Consider the following 22,458-nt stretch of genomic DNA (forward strand, 5'->3'; position numbering starts at 1 on the left):
TCTCCTCTCCTCTCCTCTCCTCTCCTCTCTCCTCTTTCTTTTCCTTGTACTAAGGACTAAACTTAGGACATTCACACTGGGCTATATACTCAGCCCATTTTAAACTTCTTAAAAATCTTCTATTTATTCATTTATTTGGTACAGTCTCACTACACAGCTCAGACTTGTAATGATCCTCCTGTCTCAGCCTCCTCAGTGCTGAGATTACAGGCATGCCTGATTTGGGTGGCTGGCACAGCATGCCCAGGGATCTAACCTGGGTCCTTGTGCTTGCCAGGCAGGTGCTTAGACCACTGAACTATCTCCCCAGGCCCCTAAGCCCATATTTTATATTTTATTTTGAGACAGAGCCTCATTGAGTCAATAATTTATTCAAGCTGGATCAAACTGTAAGTCCTCTTGCATCAGCCTCCCAGAGTGCTGGGATTACAAATGTGTCCCACTGTGCCTGATTTAAGCACAGTCTTTCTTGAACAACTTAATATGAAATTATGTCTCAAAGATTTTTGTGTTTCTCTCAGGCAGATACTTGGCTTTTGGGTGCCAGTCCCAAGCCTGACTATCAAGATCATCCTCAGAACTCCATCTTGATGTTCATAGGGACTTCCCATCTGGGCTCCCCCCTGGCTGGCAGCTTAGACAAGATGACACAGGAATTTACTCTACTGCCTCCTGCTGTTGCACCCATGGCCTCATGGGCATCAGTGTTCATGGGTCATCTCTCTCCTGTAGTCCTTGCTAAGCCTTCCTGTGACCCACCCAGGAGGATGTTCCCTTCTCCCACCTCTTCCTTTATTGCCCCAAGGCTGAGCCCAGAGAAGGCAGGGCTTTTTTTTTTTTGTTGTTGTTGTTTTTTAATTTTTTTTTGAAGGCAGGGCTTTAAAACATGAAAGCCATCTAAGAAACTGTCAGAGTCTGCAGCTGCGAAGGATTTTTTTTTTTTGGCTGGCTCAGGCTGCCTTAAGCACAGGTCTGGTGAGGCAGGTGGAGCTGGTTATCAAACTGGGGTACCCAGCACCTGACTGGGTTTGCCAGAGCAGGCGCTTAAACAACTGAGCTAACCCGTAAGTCCCAATGCAGCTGGGAAGTAAGAAAGCCACTCCACAGCCCCCTCGCTACCCTCCACAGCCCTGCTCTCCCGCCTCAGGCTCTTCCTACCTAAGTCATGCCGAAAGACTCTACCAGATGTCAGCTCTCTCAGGCAACATTCTCTGCTTAGTAGTAGACTCCTAGAGATACAGCACCTTACCCCAGAAGAATCACCCACAGGGGCTACACTGTCTCTGGCCAGGAAGGTCTGGTCTCTAGCAGGTGGCAGAGGTAAGCAGGTGCCAACTGTACATCCCCCAACGTGTCCCCCACACCATTGCTCTGTAGCCCACTCCATGGCATAAAGCATATGCTTCAGAGGTCAAGCTGGTACTTCACTAAACCTGCTTCCTACGGCATGTGCCCCTACTTAAAACTAAAATGTGGATGGGCTGAAGCCAGCCCTCCATTCCAGCCACACCAGCCTGCGCTCCAGTGGTCCAGGCTGGCTGCCTCAGGACCTCCGCCCAGAACATGGTGCCCTCAGACACCTGATCTCCCCCCTTCCTTGAGCTGCTCAATGTCATCTTCCCCTTAAGCAGCCCACCACCCCACCCCATGTCCATCTCAGACTTTTGCTGTGACTTCCTCCACTCCGTTAGGAGGAGTCGTTAAGGGTATGCCTGACCCCACTGGGCTACAAGGTTCAAGAAGACAAGGACTTTGTTTCCTGTCCGCACAGCCAGATCCCTAGGCTAAGCACACCTGGCACGCAGTAGGATCACCAAATGACAAACAAATGCTCAGACCCTTTGTGCTTAGTGCTATCTCATTGCCTTTGGCTGGGTGTGGAAAAGGAGGGTTCATCTGGGGCCGAGGACTTAGAACTACAGTCTCAGCTGCAGCGCAACTGTGAGGAACTGCTCACGGGAACCGTCATCACCTAGCAGACCACGTGTCATGGAGAATCGTCTCATTAGTAATGAGATCAGTCAGCGAAGCACATCTCCATTTTTCTTTCATCCGACTGAAAACTAAAAGCAGATGGGCCAGAAGGTCTTGGTGCTGAGGAGAGCACTCACCTGGACCCAGGAGAACAGCACACATGCTTGTACACCTTCTCTTCATGCACACACGCTTGCACACCACATACCACAAAGATCATGGACTTAAACCACATGCATACACACATCACATACATCACACAATATATACATATAACACATATACACACACCGCACACCACATAGGCCACTGACTTACACCACACACGACACATCACATATATCATAGTCTTATACCACATGCAAACAGAGATCACATACATATGTTACACATTATACACACATACATCTGCATATACTATACCATACATCACACAAACCATGGACTTATATATGTACACATATTGTATACTTCTGTGACATAATATATATATATATATATCTATAACACACATATAAACACCACACATATATACTCACCAAGAATATCCACACACACACACAAATCTACACAGGCACATGTACATATATACTCATCAGATAAAATGTACATATCTCACACATCACACAATGTATTTACACATGTCAAAACCATATATACCGTGCATATTCACATGCCAGATATTGGTATTGCATATATTTATGTATATATCACACAGGCACACGTGCACTGATCTATTATACTTATATAGACATACAAATCACTTGTATGCATATACACAACACACAATACCTACATACACATCAAAATGCATACACACAACTTATACATACAGCACATACACATACTGCACATATTCAGAACACACACATACCACACACTCAAATCTCATATATCACACATTGACATATGCACATCATGCAGATACACAGAGCATACACATACACAGTGCACACATATATATCTCACATATACAGACATACACCACACAATTCACACATCATGTGTTTATGCCACACAACCACACGTCCACACATCATATGCTTTCGTCTCACATATGAAGCAGCCATCGCCGCTCCAAGCAAGCATAAAGATGCAGGGCTGGGCGATGACAGTGAGGCTCAGGGACAATAGTAGCTGACAAGGCAGATCAAAAGCTAACACCACTTCAGGCACAGGGCCATGCCCTCTTTTCCCCTGAATTAGGCCTCCAAGATTCAGGGCACAAAAACCAGACCAATGGCCAGTCCCCCAAGTTCAAAACTGGCTCTAGTTCTGGGCAGTGGGTGTGCAGCTTCCCCATGTGGGCTAGGCTCTAGGAGACCTGCCCCTCAAAAGTAGAGGAGAGGGACTCTGCAGTCACTGGCACTCTTGGTCACTCCTGCTGTCTGGTAACACATGAGGACATGGTAGCTTAGGGGCTCACTTTGCCTGGTGTCCCACTCTGTGGATGCAGTGGGGGCAGGCAAAGTCCTGGCTCCTCAGTCAAGATAGGACGTTTTACCAAGCACCCTCTTCAAGGCACTGTGGATCAGGTCTCCCCACCCCTCTCCAGGGAGTGTCCTTGGTGGACAGGCCTTGGGGATACAGACCAAGTCCCAGAGGCCTGTCAGCTCCTCCTGCACCATCGCCATCCTGCGTGTGCAGAGCCTTCTTCCCTCCCTGCAGGGGTCTGGAGGCATCACCCCACCAGCAGACATCCTGCATAAACAGCACGCTGCTGCCTGGCTTTGCACGGGGACCCAGCTCAGCTGAGACTCTTCTGAGGCTGAGACATGCTCTGGTCAATGCTCATCGAATGAGTAAGTGTATGAGCAGCCCTTCCCTGGCTGCACTTACTTGGGGGTGGGGGTGTGTGGGAGTGTTCCCCTAGCAGCCTGCCACGTGATCTCTACCCCTCTGTGCTTATTAAAAGTGGGGAAGAAACCCCTTCTTCACGGTGCTGCCCAAACAGCCCCAGGAAGGGCATCTGACTCTCACCACTTTCTCCAGTCATAAACTTCACTGGAGTTCTGGCCTGGCCTCAAGAAAGTGGGGGCGCATGGGCCAGCCAAGGGCCTTGGAGAGATGCAGAGCAGGCCTGACTGGCAGGGAGTCTTACTTACTAATAAGACAGCTTCCCCCCCCCCATAATTTTATTGAGAAACAAATAGCAATGAGACAGTTTCAAATCAAATTGGTAGGACAGTTCCAATAATTAACACATTGCATACTCTCTTCCTAGTGGTTAATTGCTGTACAAGATACAGACATGATATCCTATTTACAAACACTATTAGAACAAATCCCTCTATTCAATGAATTAAGAGAATGTAACTATATATCTATCCTAACCACTTTGAATACACAGACACAAAATGGACATTCATCTGTATACCCTTTTTTTTGTTAAGTTCCATTATTTGAATATTATAGGTGCGTAAACTCAGCAAAATATTCCAAAATAGTCCAGTAGTCCCTAATAGTATTGGGCCTTCCATTTGACTGGCAATGTCAGAAATTGTTGACCTGAGTCCTCTACAGCTCAACATAACAACATGGCTATACTTCCAAAGAGGGTGGTAGAAACAGGGAACAAGGTCTGGAGCCCAGCAATTTCAGAGACGACTTTTGAGGTCTGCACAGTCCTACAGATAACCCACTGCGACTACAGGACTATATTGGATTATATTGCTGAATCCACGTACCTATAATATTTAAATGGAAATGCAATACCCATCTCTGACAAAACTAAATGAAAAAGGGGGTATAAATGAAGGGCCATTTTGTATCTGTATATACAAAATAGTTCGGATAGATATACAGCTACTTTCTCTTAATTCAGTGAGAAGTAAGATTTGTACTAATAGTGAATGGACAGGATATCCTGTCTGCACCTTTTACTATGAATAACTACTATGAAGACAACAATATGCAATGTATTAATTATTGTAACTGTCCCACTATCCTGTTTTGAAACTGTCTCATTAGTGTTTGTTTCTCAATAAAATTAATTAAAAAAAAACCTAATAAGACAGCTAATGCTTAGGTTTTTGTTTGTTTGTTTTTTGTTTTTTTAATGAACCATCAGTCTTTCTTCATACATCCAGTAAAAGGCTTTTAGGATGCTGGGGATGGCAGTTCCTTCCAGGGCTCAGGAGCCATTTACCCAATATTGTCACCAGGAGGGTGAAAGCAACCACCAGCTCTGAAGGGACAACAGGGGTGGTCACCTGAAGGGACAAGTGGCTATTGGCGTGGATGCCCTAAGAGCCACAGCACAATGAGGAAAATGTTAGTCCCCCTGGGCTGATGTCGGGAGGGAAAATGTCATTTATTCCAAGACCCAAGTACCCCACTTGCCTTGGTGACCACATCCGAGTCAGCTGTGGGATGGAGACGGAGGATGCAGGGCTCCTTCCCTAGTAAACCTGGGGACATTCTCCCATCCAAATCCCCTTCCAGATCCTGCTCCTGGCCTGTCAGCACCTTGGGACTCTGCACACAAGACGCTGGCCGTGGGTCCACCTCTACTCCACTCCTCTCCACTATGTTGGCAGTGGGAAAACCACGTTTTCCTGAGTGTTTTGAACTTTTCTCTCCTTTTAACATGCCTGACAGTCTCTCTTGTGTGTGAACTCTCTGGTGTGGTAAGGACAAACCTGAGCTCCTCGAAGGAGCACCACCAAGTGTGGCAGACTGGGCTGTCTTTTCCCAGCCTGAGGGAGCCCGCCCCTCCCCCTCCTTCTCACCCCCAACTTTTATTATTATTTTTCTTTTTACTCACTTTTGCTTCCTTCATTTTCTTTGCAGCTGCAGCAGAGAGATATAGTAAAGCTACTGTATAGGATTTTGAAAGCAGGGCCGCTGAGCGCTTTCCAAACTCCATACAAGCCGGTTATTCTCTGGCTTGTTTTCTTTGGCTTCAGGTTAGTAGCACAGAATGAGTCAAACAGTATTAACTTTCAATAGGGAAGTGGTGTGGTCAACCAGAGCTGTTTGCGGCTAGATTGTGAAGATAGGTAGGGCAGGTAATGAAGAACAGCCCATAATACTGTGAGGGGGCCCAGGAGGGAGGCGCCTTACTCACAAAACGGCTCTGACAATGAAGTCAACACAACTCACACCGTCTCTTTTGAGTTGGCTAAGGAATTAACACCAAGGTCTCTGACCGGCAGCTTTGGGAAGCTGGCCACAACAAAACTTGGACAATTGAGCACTTTGTGGGTGGAAGGATGTCTTTTTAAAAAAATGTTGCCAAAGTCCTGGGAAATCTAGTTAGGATGCTTTCCCCTACTTGCAGCATGTCGCTCCATGTAGTTTTATTTCTCTTTTCCCCAGCTTGGGGTGTAAGGGGCTCCTCCTCTCCCTTCCTCCCTCCCTGCCCCCCCATATCCATCCTCATATTTGGTACAGTAAAGCACAGAAGGCCACAGCTCATTTTCCCCAGACCAGAAGATACTGCTCTCAAAACGCAAATGCTATAAGCACAATATCCTACTCTTAGAGACTGATAACAATCTTTAAAATACCAATCTCTCCCTCTCCAGATGAGGAGCAGAGGTTTAAGAGAAATGTGTGCTGCAGAGCCAAGGGAGGCACACCCAGGGCCAGAACCCAGGCCCACACTCTCTGGCCGGCCTCTCCTCTGCTGAGGGCTTAGGATTCCTTTCAATTCAACACAGCAGCTCCTAGAACAGCCTAGTACTCAAGACTCAGATTTCAGTGGTTTCCAGTTCTTTCTTCCTATGCTGGGCTACCTATTTATTTTGAGATCGGCTGAATCACCCAAGGCATACAAGAGATTTCTCTGATCTCGCCCTGGCTGGGCAGGCAGCCTGTATGTCAGCAAATGAACCTGACAGCGAGCTGGCCCTCGCAAGAGTCTCACTCCCAAGCAGATGCAGGTTTTGAAACTGGCAACAAGGCTCAAGGGTATAGCATTTCATCTCCCTGAAACCTAATCCCAAAATCTCAGGCAGCAGCATATATAAAAAGCCACAGAGGGGGGAAACAAGGCTGGTGGTCCCAGCAAGCAGCGCGCTCTTGCCCTGTGTGCTACTGTTTCCAAACCTCTGGTCCTGTGTTCCATTGAAAGGACACCGGATACTAACAGCTGGAGGAGAAAAACTGTCCCGCATTTTGGAAAAGATAAAAATATATTCAAATAAAACTCAACTCTCCACTGTTTGCCAAGATCACATTCTTTGCTTCCCACATTTTTAAAAGGTAGACAAAGGATATAGTAAGATATTATAATGACCCAAGGCAAAATTTCGAGACTATGGGTTCAAAGTGATGGCTGATTTAAATGTCTATTTCTTCACTGTGGTTTTCTTCTTACTGACCTTGAAGGACACAATGAAATGAAATCTATCTTCAAGAAACCTATCATTATTTTATTTAATAGCCCTAAGGTTTTTATATAATACATGCAAAATGGTAATAGTTTTTTCTATTATCAGTTTCAATTATTTAACATGTATTAGATTTTTGTTATCTAGAAGATAGATGGCTTAAAACACCCTTTAATAATAGTATTTGAATTTATACAAAACAATTTTATGTAGTGGACAGACTTTTGTTATTGTTACCATCATCATTATTATTATTTTCATCTTACTGATAACTTAGTGGAAGCTTCTAGATGCTAGGAAACTTGGCAAGTCCCACATCAGCCTACATGCTTAATTTTCAGTTAATAGCTCAGCAGATTAATGTGCCTGCAAGCACGGGCAGGGGCTGGGGGTTTAATCCCCAGGCCTGCTGTGCTGGTCCCACTCGTGGGGTATGCTGAGAAGGCAATTGAGACTGGGCATGGTGGTGTGCACCTGTAATCCCAGCTGTTGGGAGGCTGTAAACAGGCAGATCACTATGAGTCTGATCTAGTAGTGAGACCCTGAACACCTGTAGACCCTTCCCTAAAATACCAAAAAAAAAAAAAAAAAAAAAAAATCAGTTAAAAAACAACTGTGTTTTGATAAAACCTTTACTTACTCGAAAAAATCGCACTTCTTCCCCAAAGAACCTGGGCAATATGGTTAATGTGGTTGTGAGACATGAAAAATGTATTTTTTTTTTGAGAAATGGATTTATTGAAGCTCATTCAGTGCTTCAGCATTTGGAGTTACTAAAAGGTAGATTGGAAGGGAAAAGAGAAAAAAGCCCTTACTGTAGTATATCCCAAGGGCCAAATTCACCAGGTTCCGTTCCTTTCCTTTCCTTTCCTTTCCTTTCCTTTCCTTTCCTTTCCTTTCCTTTCCTTTCCTTTCCTTCTCTTTTCTTTTCTTTTCTGAAAACTTGACAGAATCTTTGGGCAGAATTCCATTTGTTTTCCCAGGTACAGGTTGTGGGACAGTACACAAGCGACCTGCCATGTACCTGGCATGTACTCTTTAGTAATAAGAGGTACTATTTAGGGAGACATCTGCACCCAGCCCTGAGCTACCTCCTTAGATGTATTACTTCATTCATTCTACACAAGCAATCCCAAGGCAGGGATGCCCTCTTCCTGGTTTTATACCTGAGGAGCAGGAATTTTGTGGGGGATCCATGTAGTCACAATGGAGAGCCAACTTTGATGTTGGGGCTGTCAGCCTCTACCCCAGTTTGCTTTTTGGTCTGTCTCATTTAATCGTCACTTCCCTGCAAGTTAAGTATCAGGAAGCCCATTCTACAAAAGGGACAAACTGAAACACACCACTGGTAGGCAGCAGGAGTCAGCCTTGAAGCCAGGCTTGGCTCCAATCTCCTGTCTCATTTCCTGGGATCCCTGTGCAATCCGGTTCACTGATAAAATTCTTGGGCTTTTCCCTGAAAGCACTTTTGCTCAGGTAAGAGCAAAAGATGTCACTGCATATTTCTCCTCAAAACTGAATGAATTATAAATATCATACTGCCACTCAAAGGTAATTAAAATGAGAGATACCAGGAACAAATCTAGTAGGGCCATAAACTTACATAGTACTTAAGAACCCACTTATTTCAAATATTTACTTTTTATCTTGAAAGATCAGAAGATGACTTATAAGTCATGTTGAATAAAATTAAAAATGAAATCAAGCAAGTAAATAAAATATTAAATGTTCAACACTTCAGTACGAGAAAACACACTGGAATCATTTTGATAACAGCGCAGGCTTTAGTCAATACTCACTTTACCAGAACCTGAGTCTAGTTACACGTACCTCATGGAAAACACCAAATTAATGTATTGCCAGTAACTAACTTTATAGGGGTCTAGAGAGCTGGCGGATTAGTTCTATTGTGTTACTTTTTCAGGAAGTTGAACAGAAAGAACTTTGTTCAGGGTACTTAATTTTTTTTTTTCTCCTACAGTGGCTTTCAACTGTAGAGAACAGTTAAAGTGTTTGCTATTGATTTTAGCAAACTTGCAACTTCTATGTTGAAAAAGACCTTCCCATCCAACCAAATGCCAGTGTCCTATGATATGTCTGATGAGACAGCTGCTAATACACACTAAGTACACTTAGTTCACTCCTCCCACAATACCAATATTTTATAGTTTATGGCCAAACTGTAAGCTTCTCTAAAAAATTATTTTAAAATAAAAGTATATGGAAAGAACAGAACTCGAAAATGGTGAATTACCTCAGCAGAACTTAAACACAGATCCAGGATAAAGGGAGGTAGGTTTTACTTTTATCAGCAAAACTCCTGGCAATTCTTTTTCCTTTTGTTTTGGTGGAAGTGGCAGAGCTGTAGGAGACCCACTATATCAACTTCTTGCTAATGCCTTTCCTCAATGCATGGCTTACAGGAGCCTTTGGGAAAATGCAAGGAGAGGTTTCACAAAATGGAAAATGGAAAGTGACTAGCGGATGAAAATAATCAAAATCCACCTGAAAGTAGCGAGTGAGATGTATTATAATGCACTGTGGTGCCACGATGTCAGCCACAGTCCATTAAAGGCGGTGAGGCCACTCGTCCTCGCGGGAGAGACACACACAGCTGGGGACCTGCTTGTGCAACTCGGAGGCCAAGCCACGGGGCACACAGCCAGCTGCCGCACCACGCTGTGGTGCTGCACTTTGTTTAGGAAGTGCAAAGTGTGGCTGAACATGCTTCTAGGCCTGGGAAGCTCGGTGCAGCTAGAGACCCGGGGACCCTGGGGAGAGGAACAGTGCTCACTCATAGTCATCTGTGGGCGCTACATCTGAGGATTCAACCAACCTCAGATTAAAACTATCAGAAAAACACACAGAGACTTTTTCCTTATCCTTGTTCCTTATAACATATGTAGTATGACAACTATTTATATTGTGTTAACACTACATTAGGCATTATAAGTAACCTAGAGATGATCTATAGTATATGGGAATATACGTACAAATACTGTATACCATTTGATATAGAGAATTTGAGGATGTGCAGATTTTGGTATCTGGGAAGAATCCTAAAACCAACCTCCTGAGCATCCTCAAAGATGTTGTACAAGAAACATGCTTTTTTTTTTTTTTTTACCGAGAAAGAGGAAGAGACTCTGCTTTAGCTGTATGTTCATACTGAAAAGCAGCTAAGTGTTTGTTCTCAAGTACCAACTTTTGCTGCGACTGAAGCATGATTTTTCCTTGAGTTTTTCACCAAGTGCAGTGTTTGAGGGGAAGCCCATTTTACCCGTTAGGGACTTAGGGACAGCGCCCAGAGTATTTCAGAGGCCCAAAATATGCCAGAAAAGAAAGTTTTATTGGGTCTAAACCCAAAACAACTAAAACAAACAAGAACCAAATATATAAATGTTTAATTAAATATTTAAAAAATGCAAAAGTGTCACCTTTCTGAAATTTTAAAATTTAAGCTTCACAGATCTTTTTTGTTTATAGAGTTTTCTCATTTTCAGAAGGATTCCAAGACTAAACACAAATCATTGCTGACCTCTTTCAATACTTGCCATGTGTCAGACAGCATTGGGAGCAAGCCACAGAGGCAGAGGGACTTAGCCTCCCAACCCTGTGACACTCGGACGGCCACTGTCCCCTTTTTACAGAGGCTTGTTGGGCCAGACACCCACCCAGGTATTGGCACCCCAGAATCAGCAAGTGTAAGTATGGGAACTCAACTTCTGGTCAAAATCCCATGTTGATGGCAGAGAAATCAGGACCACAGGAAATGAAATGAGTTACTCATAGCCAGAGAATTTCAAAAACAAATTACAAAGCCCTTTCAAAACTTTACAACTTTAAAAAAAAAAAAAAAAGATACTTAGTGCAGAATCCGGGTGCGTGCGGATTTGCCTGCTGTGATGGAGGGTGTCATCGCCCAGGAAGGAGGCTGGGAGTCATGGCCCAGGAAGGGCCGCACTTGTGAGGAACTATGGTTCTGTTTTGCTGACAATATTCTGTTACCCCTTTGAGTGGGAACTAATTTAGAGATTATCTCGTCCCATTGCTTAGTTGGACCAAAGAGGAAAATGAGGGCTAAAGTACTTAAGATAATTGCTGAAGTTCACACCCACAGGTCTGGGTGGCGCCAGCTTGAAAACCCATGTCCCTGAGTTCGAGATTCATAAATCTTTTTACACAGTTTAAGATTAAGGAACGGAAGCCTAAATGCAGATAGGCATTTCCCCCTTTTAGCGTATCATAATAAACTCTACCAAGTGCTATACGTGGATTCCATCTCAGCTACACTGGCCTGGTATTCGGAATGCTGATTTAGTTTTGAAATGATGTACATAGAAGGACAACGTCAAAGCAATGGTTTAAGTTTCATTCTGTTTCCTTCTTCCCTCTCTCACTCTCCTTGCTTTAGATCATTTCTTGGGTATTTACTTGTACCTGAAGGGAACTCTGTTTTTCTTCCTTACTATACCAGTGCAAATGCTGTTGAAAAATTCTCAGTGGCTGCTTGGTAGTTACCAAGAATTTCACAGGCCCCTTCCCAGCTTACTGTTTTGCAGCTTCCAAGGGCATGTGCCTCTCTGAGGACTCTCGCATTCTCATTTGTCTGAGAGATCCTTCCAGACCTTAGCCTTGAACTACAAAAATAATAAACAGGAAATGATTCTAAAATTTGTTGGAAACCCTTAGGCAAGATTGCTATTAAGGCTTTGAAAGTGCCTTTGCTAAGTCTTCAGGTTGTTGGGGAGCTTAGCACTGGGGAAATGAAGTACCAGTGTGAAGGTCCCCAAGATTTTCCACCCTAGTGGAAAGTGCCTTTCAAAGTGGGGAGGGCATCCACATGAGTGAGTAGAACATCTTCCCCCTCTCCTTCCGACTGTTTCCCTCCTGCTTTGTGTTTGCGTAGGAGGGGTAGAAGAATCATTTTTGTGGATCAAGACTTCACCCAGAAATAACCCCACATCCAAATCTGATATTTCAAAACTCCAAGGAGGAGGGAATAGACAGGTTACCATCCATTACCGGGAGACATGCTTGAAGTGACTCCCAAGGAGCAATAACTGTGGGTTGGAAATCACAATTCTGAGATTGCAGATCTGTAAACCTATCTGGTATTTCAGCAACCAGCTGGGAGCAAAGAGTGCCATGTAGTTTTCCTCCTCCTGGCCAGATGCAGGCTTTCTAGGAGATTCTCTACTAAAGGGGGCCCCAGCCCAGACAGCTGCCCTGCTGGTCACTTTTGTCACCTCACTCACCTGTGCTGCATGCCAACATAGGAGCAAGGGGTTCATGTTGTGTGCTGCTCTTGGTTTAGGTCCCATTCCTGCCAGGTTCCCAAGAGACCATGGTGACATGCAGAGCAAACTGCCAACACATGTGACCCTCAGAACAAGGAATCTGTTAGGGACCTTCTGAGGAGAACTTCACTCCAGCCTTGCCTGGAGGAAGACACTGATTCCTTCCAGTCAGGGCAAAAGCCATAGGCTTCTGCTTTCACAAAGAAAACTATATGTGAACTAGACCTATACTGAAAAATTCTCCTAGATTATCAGTAAAAAAATACAAAAATCTGTATCTCCTAGTAAAAAATACAGGAAGTAACAGCATAATGAATCTCAAATAATAGTGGACTTCTTAGAATCTGACATTGGCTAGAATCTGGAGATTCCAATGTCAGAACTATTTAGTTTTAATTCTGACTTACTAACTGGGTGGCCGTGGACAAGCTACTCAATTTCTTTCTGATTTATTTTCTTTACCCATTCTTTGAAAAACTGTATAAGTAAAAGCAGCCGAAGCACTTTGGGACTGGACAAACAACATTTTCTAATGTTAGCTTATTATTTTTAGGTATTTTTATCATGAAGAAAAAAATACCTTTTTCTAAAAGAAACTCTACTTAATCATAAGAATAATCCATAGGCACAGTCATCCTAGACATTTCTGATAATCTTGATTTTTAAATATTTTTAAGTCACTTATCACCTTTCAGGTATTTCTTAGTTTTGCTACATTCTTCCAATGTCATAGAAGACAACTATATTTGTATAATAAAATCTTGACAAAGTACTTTAAAAAAAACTACACAGTAAAGTGTTAGTCTGTTTGGCTGACCCATTTTAACTACAACTCTATAAAAAATCACTATTCAGCAAGAAGATTACAACCCCAGAAAGTTCTCTAGAGTTGTAAGGAAGGACTTCACTTTGGTATCCACTAACTGCAAATCTCAAGCTCAAGCAGAACACAGTGACTATGAAGGACCCCTTCCCCCAAGGGCCCAAGTTGCCTCAGAAAATAGCCAGTATTTGTTTGATTGACAGTTTTGAATTTCCATTAGGTTTCTCAGTGTTCCAGATGTAATGGGTACCTGACCAGCCAGGTGATAGCTGATCAAGCCAAACTGTCAGGTATCATCCTACCTATTCACTCTCCTCAACCTTCTCTCTGCAAAATATCTTCCTCCGCTTCACTGAGCCAAGTTATCCATTCAAATTATTTTATCAACCGTCTGTAGAGACTGTGCTTTGGCATTTCAGTATTACCACAGAGTCATCTAAATTATACGTTCATGGGCTAAAAACTGAAGTGTTTCCATTAGATCTCCTGAAATACAATAAGTATAAAAAACATCTGTTCAGTAGGTTTTGCATCTTTCATACCTAACAAGCTCGTAAGTGTTCTACCTACTAACTGAAAACAGACCTCCTTGCTGCTTGCAGGAGCCAGTTCTAGACAGAGAGTATCTCTGGACAGCTACCTTTCTTCATAACAAATTGAACTGTTCAACAATTACTAATTTATGTACTGCTCTTAGATGTTTTTTAAAAAAAATTCCCATTAAATGCAGGAAAAAAAAGCCCAACAACAACCAAGTTTTGACTTGGCAGATCAGTTGGTATAAAAGAGCAGGTAATCAGCTGAAACAAAACAAATTTAATTTCTTTGGAATGCACTTTTCTGTGACCCCACCACTGAAGACCATTAAAGAGAGGTGGGAACATCAACTTTTCCTATGGGCACCACCAGAAAATGGGGCTAGGAATGTTTTGTTCTTAGACCTTCATTCAGGCACCCAGGTGGGAGGCTGATGGGGCAAAGCTCTCTCTGGTCTTTGGCACAAACACTTCACATTGAAGGTTTCACACATGACTGAGATGTCACCATTTGCCCTTGCTGCTGTCAGAGCTGAGACCAAGGTGAGCACTCAGATATGCCAACTCTTCACTTCAAACACAAAATGCCAAGGACACAGGTAGGAGGGTTTATGGTAGATGAGGTACAAGACTGTGTTGTGAATGAAGTGACAAATAAATGAATGGCCAGGTAGACAAGAGGACAGGACAGGGTAACCTGGTGAGGTATCAGAAACTCTTCATTTCATTTCTGACTTTTCCACATGATTTGTTTAGCCTTTTTGTGTGTTTCCTTGGGCCACTTTTCCTTATCTTTGCGTGCTTATCTTGACAGCACTCTCAGGTCCCTTATAGCTCTCAGAGTCTTTCATTTCATGAAAGAAGAGAACTCAGTGACAATACTCAACTTGGAAATGCCAGAGCCATTTTGCCAAAATTGCCCAGAGTTCATAGCCCATGACTATAGAGAAGATGAGGGAGGTTGCTAACACAGAGATTAATACCATTTGGTGCCCCCTGTTGTGCATTTAGGATCCCCCTTACCATGGTGCTGGAAAGAGACTGTGAGCAGAGCTCCACCAAAAAGAAGTCCCCACCTTGAATCAAGATATTCAGATAAGAAAGAGAAAATGTGAACAAAAACTAGTAGTGATGGCCCCCCAGCTCCACAGGTGAAAGAAAAGCAAGCATGTCCCAAGTTGCCCTGGAAGCATGCTTGGCTTTTTTCTAGAAGTCTCTTGTGAAATATGAGACAATCTACCCGGGGCTATAAACACTTTTGTATATCACACTTTTTATTTCTGCACATTTAATTTTTCCCTATACCCCAAATTCATTTGGCAGGAAAGACTTCGAGGCAAATCTCTTGGGTCTGTCAAAGGGCCTTTCTCCTAACAACTGGTTCCTTAAGTTATAAAACAGCAGGGGCCTTGTACACTGTGTATCCAGGCAGCCCATTACAATCACCGAGACATATTTTTTCTTTCTAACAGCCCATTCTTAAAAGTCAGAGCAGCTACCATTTGTTTTTTGAAGCTCACCCACCTCATCAGTTCTTTGAATGTTATAGGAAATGCTGGCAGTGAGGCAAACACTGGTCTTTTCTGCACCTCAGAAAATAATGGAAGTAGAGGGCAAACTGGGCCCCCTGCTTTAAGATTCTGCCTCAGCCATGCCAGCTTCTGAATTGTCCAAGAGATAGCTGCTGTTACTGTTTTTAAAGTTAGTGGCTGTATTGCTCCTGAGATGAGCCTTTCTCTGAGTATTGCATCTTCTCTGGTTCTCTGTGGAGAGTGATGGCCCCTTGGTATGGGTGACATGTTTAATGCAGAGCTGATGTGACTAGTTAGCCATTCCTACTCTGTTAATCTAGGAAGTGCCATGGAGGCTCCTGGGTTGTATGACATTGACATAGTCCTGGGTCTCTGGTCTGCTTCCCATATATAAAGAGGATCATAGGTGTAAATAAGGCCCAGGCTTCCCTGAGCCTGGACATAGCTGGAAAGCTTCAGTGGGCTTCATGAGAAAGAACTGGAAGCCTCCAGGGAGAGAGGAGTCAGTTGTGGAGCACACCACTGAGCACAGCAAATGGAGGCAAAGGCACCCAGATGGGAACACCATGTCCTGGGGGTTGTCCCTGGTGGGCATGGGAGCTCTCTGGCTGTGGCATCTACCCACTCGGAAGGATGATGGTTCTATCAGATGGTCCAGGTGCTGGAGGTTTTGCTCAGGACTGCAGGAAAGGCTGCTACTGGCTGCCATGATCCCTGGATGGCTCTGCAGAGAGTTACATACCAGAGGTCTCCTGTAGAGCCTCACAGGAAGCACCATATTGAGGTACTCATCTGATGGGAGCTGGGCCTCAAAGGAACACTACAGAGTCCCACAGAATAACCATACTGAGAAGGTCATATGGAGGGAACTGCAGGCTGGGCCCTCCATTGAAGAGCACCATCACTTCCTAAGCGCATGCTCTATACCTATGGCACCGTTGCCCTTGATCTTACAAGAAAGCTCTCGTTATCATCCTCATTTCACAGAAGAGGAAACGGAAGTTCAGAGAGGCCTTGAAGCTTGAGGAAGCCTGAGCTATTCAGTTGCCTGAAAGCCTTTCCATTCTCATTCCATCCCACCCCTGACCCATGCAATGACAGCTTTCAGTGACAGGAGGAAGCGCCAGTTTTCAGCCTCCCAAACTCTGAGAAAAGTGAGCACTCGTTTCCCACTCGGGGCCTGGCATGGTTGGAGGCACACGGGTGCTGGGCTGGGCTGCAGCTGGCCTACAGACCTGGAACTGCAGCCCAGCCTCAGCTCCTGGGCAGGGTGTGACTCTGGAAGAGAGTGCTACTCTTGTGTTTACTCAAAGATAGTCATTAAGTCACTGTGAAGACATCTTTTCCACAGACTAAACAACCCTACTCCTTTTTAAAAAGCTTTCCCCACAGGAGTTATTTTTTGGTCCTATTTTTCTATATTTACTGGTTTCCCCCAGGCACTCTTCTACTCCTCCATTCCCTATTTTAAACAATTCTGTAATGGGATTTTGATCTGTACCAGAGAAAGAAAAGGAACATATTCACAGTTTTCATCTCCAGCCCTCACAAATTAATAAAAGGCTAGCATGGATGGTGATCAGCCCCTGCGGCCACTCAGATTCTCGGGCCTTTTGCTGGCCAACCATGTGCGTATTCTATATCCATTTCCTATTTTCATCTAATCCTATTGACCTCTACCATGTACTTCAGAGACTACTCCTTGGTCTCCCACAGCCCCCAAACATTTATACCACGCACTTGGATCCAGCTAATTTCCTTGTGACCTCTCAGAGGATATTCAAAAAGAGTGCAGTGCCCAGAGACAACTTTTGAGGAGTAAGAGTGTTGACCACACACTTCCTTCTCCCTGCAGGGGTCTAACATCCCACTGGGGAAGAGGGGTCACTTACTCCGGGGTTCTCGGGGTCCATCCACTGTGATTTTGATCGCTCTGTGGTAGGTGGCAACTTGGGGAGGGTTTGTGAAGACGGTGATGGTCAGAGTGAAGCTCTTCCCTGTTGAAACACAAAACAGAGCGAAATGAATGAGGGGATGGCGTGAATCCCCTCATTGGTGTTGCATTACTGCCTGGAATCTGGCCTTGCTAACATTCTGGAATGCATATCTATGCTATTTCACTGGGTATGACACTTCTCATACTCATATGGATTTAAAGCAATCATCCACAAACAATAGGATCAAGGGAGACTTGAGTATTTTCTTGTAAGTCAAGACTCCAGAGAATGCTAAGAGCCAGACTGGTAGCCACCCACTCCCTGACCCCTCATCTCTACCTCTTCTTCCCATACCATCTTCCCAGTTATTTTATAAAACCAAGGCCAAGAGAAATGAAGAAATATTTATCTTTTCCCCTCTAATATTGTTCACACTTCTGAGGATTAGAAATTATAGAATTTCTAAGTTTGAGAATTTCTAAATTAGAATGATTACTACTACATTTTAAAAGTACTAACTGTTGATTTTAAGTATGATTTATAAATACTAGTTGTTATCAGAGGCATTCATAATTGACCAAAATGAAATTTTCAGTGAATGAATGGACTTAAGGAGGACATGTAACGGGTAGATTAAGATTAAGATTTAATTATTACTGGGCCGGGGAGATGGCTCAGTAGAACAAATGCTTCCCTGGCAAGCGCAAGGGCCTGAGTTCAATCCCCAGTTCCGGGGGGGGGGGGAGATTTAATTATTACTATTAATGTAAATATGTACCTATATGTCCATGTAAAAATTTTACATATACTTATGGAAGGTGAGCTCATCTTTATTGCCTCAGTTTGACAATTTCAATGCATTGCTTCTTGACCAAGTGGCTCTGAGAATAAATACTGGGTTTGAATTTTGACTAACTGGCTTTCAGCAGTGCTAGATCTCGACCTCTCTATGCCTCAGTGGCCTTGCCTGGAAGATGGACATACACAACTTTCCCTACTCTTTTGGCAGAGGTTAAATGAACTAATATGAGTGAAACCACTAAAATACCACCTGACATTAAAGGTATGTATGGGTGTCTATTCATTTCATCTCTTTTCTCAAATTTCTATAATGGGACCATAAATATTTGACTAAGTATGCCATTAAATCCTATATTTAAAAGTTTTTCAATCTATATGATTTCTTCTCTTAATCAGGTAGTATGAAATAAAATCCAATAAATAAAAAGAAAACAAACCAAACCATTGTCCCTCCACTCCTATCTGTTCCAAAACTGATTTACTATTTTAAAACTCAACTTCTGGAGTGGAGGAGATGGCACAGTAGAATAAATGCTTCTCTGGCAAGCACAAGGGCCTGAGTTCAATCCCAGGTTCCGCCAAAATACTCAAACCAAACCAAAACAAAAAAACAAAAAACCCTCAACTTCTCTTCCTTGCCCAAAATGAAAGAACAGAATATTTTCAATTGCCAGGCATGTTTTAGTTCAAAGGAAGGCCATGCAGAAATGTTCAGTGAGAATGCGATCTTTGATCACAGTGAATCAACGATTCCCAATCATGCTGGGAAACCCCCACTCAACAATGCCCAAGGATTTGTTCTCCATCTCTTAAAGTCTATGTTGAAAAGAACAGAAAGTGAACAGCAGATGATGATGCCTGCTGTGCCTGGAATGACTTTTTAATTGAAGTATTGAATGACCTGTACAGGCAAGAATGTATTCTGGGAAGTTATAGTCTATGGAGCCAGAGTACTGGGGTACCAGGAAACCCCACACCTGAAGTCTTTTGGTCCAGGAATGAATCCAGCTGGACTTTATGGATCTGCTGACGTCCTTTGGATGTTACCAGGCAACACTCTAGTTGAGCTACATCCCTGACATGTTGAGCTGATGGGGAAGGGTGTCCAGAAGAGTCTTAGCTTGGTTCACCAGGAAGGGCATGTTGATGTGGCAACAGATGCCCAGTTAGCTGTCCATTGCTGTGGTCAGTCTGGCTTTCTAATCACAGATCAAGAAGTGATTGCAGCCATAAACCCTGGAGCAGCTGTATCCATGCAGCCAAATGCTGGCAAAGCAACATTCCCAAGGTCACAGTTACCTATCTCATGAAGAATTCACATGAATTATACCTTGATCAAAAAGACTGAATCCTAGAGAGCTGGTTTTTAGAATCTTCTCCCTGGTAAGACCTCTGCCCCACCCACACTGACTCTCCTTCCTCTTTAGCCTTGATTTGAGTCCCTCAAGCTTCTGCTCATGAGTCAGGACATTGTGACTTCAAGTCCTGATTTCCCAGCCACTACACCAGCCACCCAGGCCTCTTGGCTTGAGTCTTCCCTCTGTCAGAGTCTAGCAGGTCCTTCTTGGTCACTTGCTCCTCAGGTAGCCATTTTTGTGGAGACAGCCTGCTTTGTGGCTTTCTGAGTACCCTGAAGAGTCACTCTTTTGATTAATTAGGATGTTGGTTTGGATGGGGTTTGTACCTAGCCAGGCCTAAATTCCTTGTGGGCAGAAGTCATGTTCTGCACCCCGAAGTGTCCCTTACAGATGTGGGGGGAAAGGATGGTAGGAGGGGACTCCAGGGTGGAAGCAGGTTGACATGGAAAACATAAAGTACCTAAAGACACCTCTGGATAGTGACACTGCCCGGTCCTTAGGAAACCCAGGGCATATGTGTGTATGTACGCATTTGTATGCATCTATATGTGTGTGCATGCACCATGCATATGGATGTGTGTACACATATGTGTACATATGTGTTCATGCATGCATGAGTATATGGATGGCTGGATGCGTGTGTGTATGGGTGCATATGTATGTGGGGTGGGAAGAGACAGAGAAATGGTAGGTTCTCCCAGCACAAAGGACTGGATTCCCATACAAATGGCTTTATGTCCCTTGGTTTCAGCTCCAATCCACAAATGGGGCCGGCTGTTAGGGTGACTCCAAGGTCCTGGCCACCCTGAGACTGTATCTTCTGTGGTTCTGGAGGGCTTCCTCCACTGTCTCCAGTAGCAGCTTTGGAGATGTTACAACCACGCCACATTTATAAATGGCCATGAGCTGGGTGGCTTAAAGCAGCATAAATGTGCTCTCTCACAGCTCCGAAGGTCACAAGTCCAAAATCTAGGCGCAGGCCAAAATGTGCCCTCTGGGGGTGCAGGGTCCCTTCTGGCTCTGTCTGGGCTCTTGCCTGCCCCGCAGCCCTTGGCATCAAGCTGCAGGCTCTGCACTCGAAACTTGCCCCCTCCTCTGCAGGGCTCCTCCTGCTTTGCATCCCAGCCTCCCAATCTTCCTTTCCTCGTGAGAACCAGGCACAGACTCAAATCCAGTAGGATTCTACCTCAGTTAGAGCTATAAATTGCTATTTCCAAAGAAGAGTCAAATCCGAGATTCCTGTGGACACGGATTTTCAGGGGACACCATTCCACCCAGTATACATATAAAAAGCCCTAAGAATCCCAGTCAAGACATAGCAAATGTGTTTTACCCTCTAGGACCCTTGTACTCCTAAGTGACAAGTATAAAATATTTCTGTTCCTAGTGTCAGGATTTCTAGGTCTATGTAGAATTTAAAACTCTTCAAACACTTTCTCATATACAATTTCATTTGGTCCTCACAACAACCTCATGAAATCAACAACATAGATTCCACTGCTCTTAGTAAGTGACAAAGCTAAGGCCCAGAGAGATTCAGTAATTTTCTCGAAGTCACACAGTACATGCGTACATCAGGATTCCAACCTCTTTTTTTTCCTCAACCTCTTTATATTCACTGATCTTTGCATTATCACTGGTGTCTTAAATCTCAAATTGCAAACTCTGTGACATTTACATCAGGAATCTAAACTCATGGTATTCTACCCACACTTGGCCACTGTCCCCTGAAAGTGAAAACTGTCCTGCTGATACACTTATGCGTACAAACTGCCTTCTGCAGCTGTGAACCTGGGTTAAGAGTTCAAAGCAACTTCTTCCTAGGCCCAGTTTGGCCTCTGGCAGTTGGACTCTTATGATGTCCCCCTGGTTAACCACAGACTAACCTACTTCACAGAGAAACTCAGCGCCCAAGTGACTATTTGCAAAATCATTGCTCATCATCGTAATTCTTATCATTTTATGCTCATCATGTCACGTGTCATCACAGGAGTTGCCAAAAAATCCAGCCAAAGCTACCAGATGAGGCATTTCCACCACATTCCCCTGGTGTGTCCTGGGGGAGGGGTCTGTGGTCTTCCTCACAATGGGGTCTGCCTACAGCTTGGGTGCAAAGACCTTGTTTACTATCTTATAGGCAGCGACAGTACTCTTTTCCTACAGGGGAACGCATTGTTCTTCCTCTGGCCTTCCTTCTTCCAGCCAGACCTGGCACCAAGCCTGACCACGGCATGGAGGTAGCCACTGGGCATGCCTGCTGAATGCTCTGCCCTCAGCTTGCCCCAGCCCAGCGCTGCTCAGACACAGCTCCGCTTAGCCAGCACCTGCAGGAGTCAGTGCTGTGCCCTGGAGGGCACCTGTCATTAACCAAATTCCCTCATTAAAATGACCTGTGGGCCTGGTATTTTAAGTACGTGGGTGTGGAAAGTGAAAGACTCTCAAGTGTTTTTCTCAGCAAGCTGCAACCGGAAGAGCAAGCAAAGTGTCAGAGGCAGACACCTGACAACAGGTTGGTTAACCTACCCCAGCCCCACTCTGCAGGGCCAAATGCAGCCTCCAAGGAGCTGGACAGCCCACAGTCAGGGAGGCAACTTGGCCAGAGTCGCTGCCCTCTGGAAGCACTGCTGGCTGTGGCCCAAAAGACCAGCAGAGGCTCAGATAGGGTGGCGGCGATTCCAGGGATGCCCCATGGGCCCTTCTCAGAAGTGTCAGCCAAGGACTCCCAAGGGGCCGGCTGTGGGGTCACAAGGAGGAGTTATGATGGAAGTCACTGGGAAAGGGGGAGCAGAAATCTGCCGAAAAGTCATTTGCAAAATAGAAGGAAATAATAGCCCTTTCAGCTCACAGCCTTGTTATGTAGG

At 44.3% G+C, this 22,458-nt stretch overlaps 1 protein-coding gene across 2 annotated transcripts in view; it reads right to left on the bottom strand.

The window, feature by feature from the left end:
• Runx1 (runt related transcription factor 1) overlaps window positions 1-22,458 on the bottom strand; it is a 275,103-nt gene that overhangs the window by 48,100 nt on the left and 204,545 nt on the right. For both annotated transcript variants that reach the window (XM_004634352.3, XM_004634349.3), the window contains exon 5: window positions 17,394-17,498. In XM_004634352.3, coding sequence (XP_004634409.1) covers window positions 17,394-17,498 — 105 coding nt within the window. The remainder of the gene's footprint in view (window positions 1-17,393; window positions 17,499-22,458) is intronic.

The sequence above is a fragment of the Octodon degus genome, unplaced genomic scaffold (assembly GCF_000260255.1).
Source record: "Octodon degus isolate 3935 unplaced genomic scaffold, OctDeg1.0 scaffold00061, whole genome shotgun sequence".
Classification (NCBI taxonomy): Eukaryota; Metazoa; Chordata; class Mammalia; order Rodentia; family Octodontidae; genus Octodon; species Octodon degus.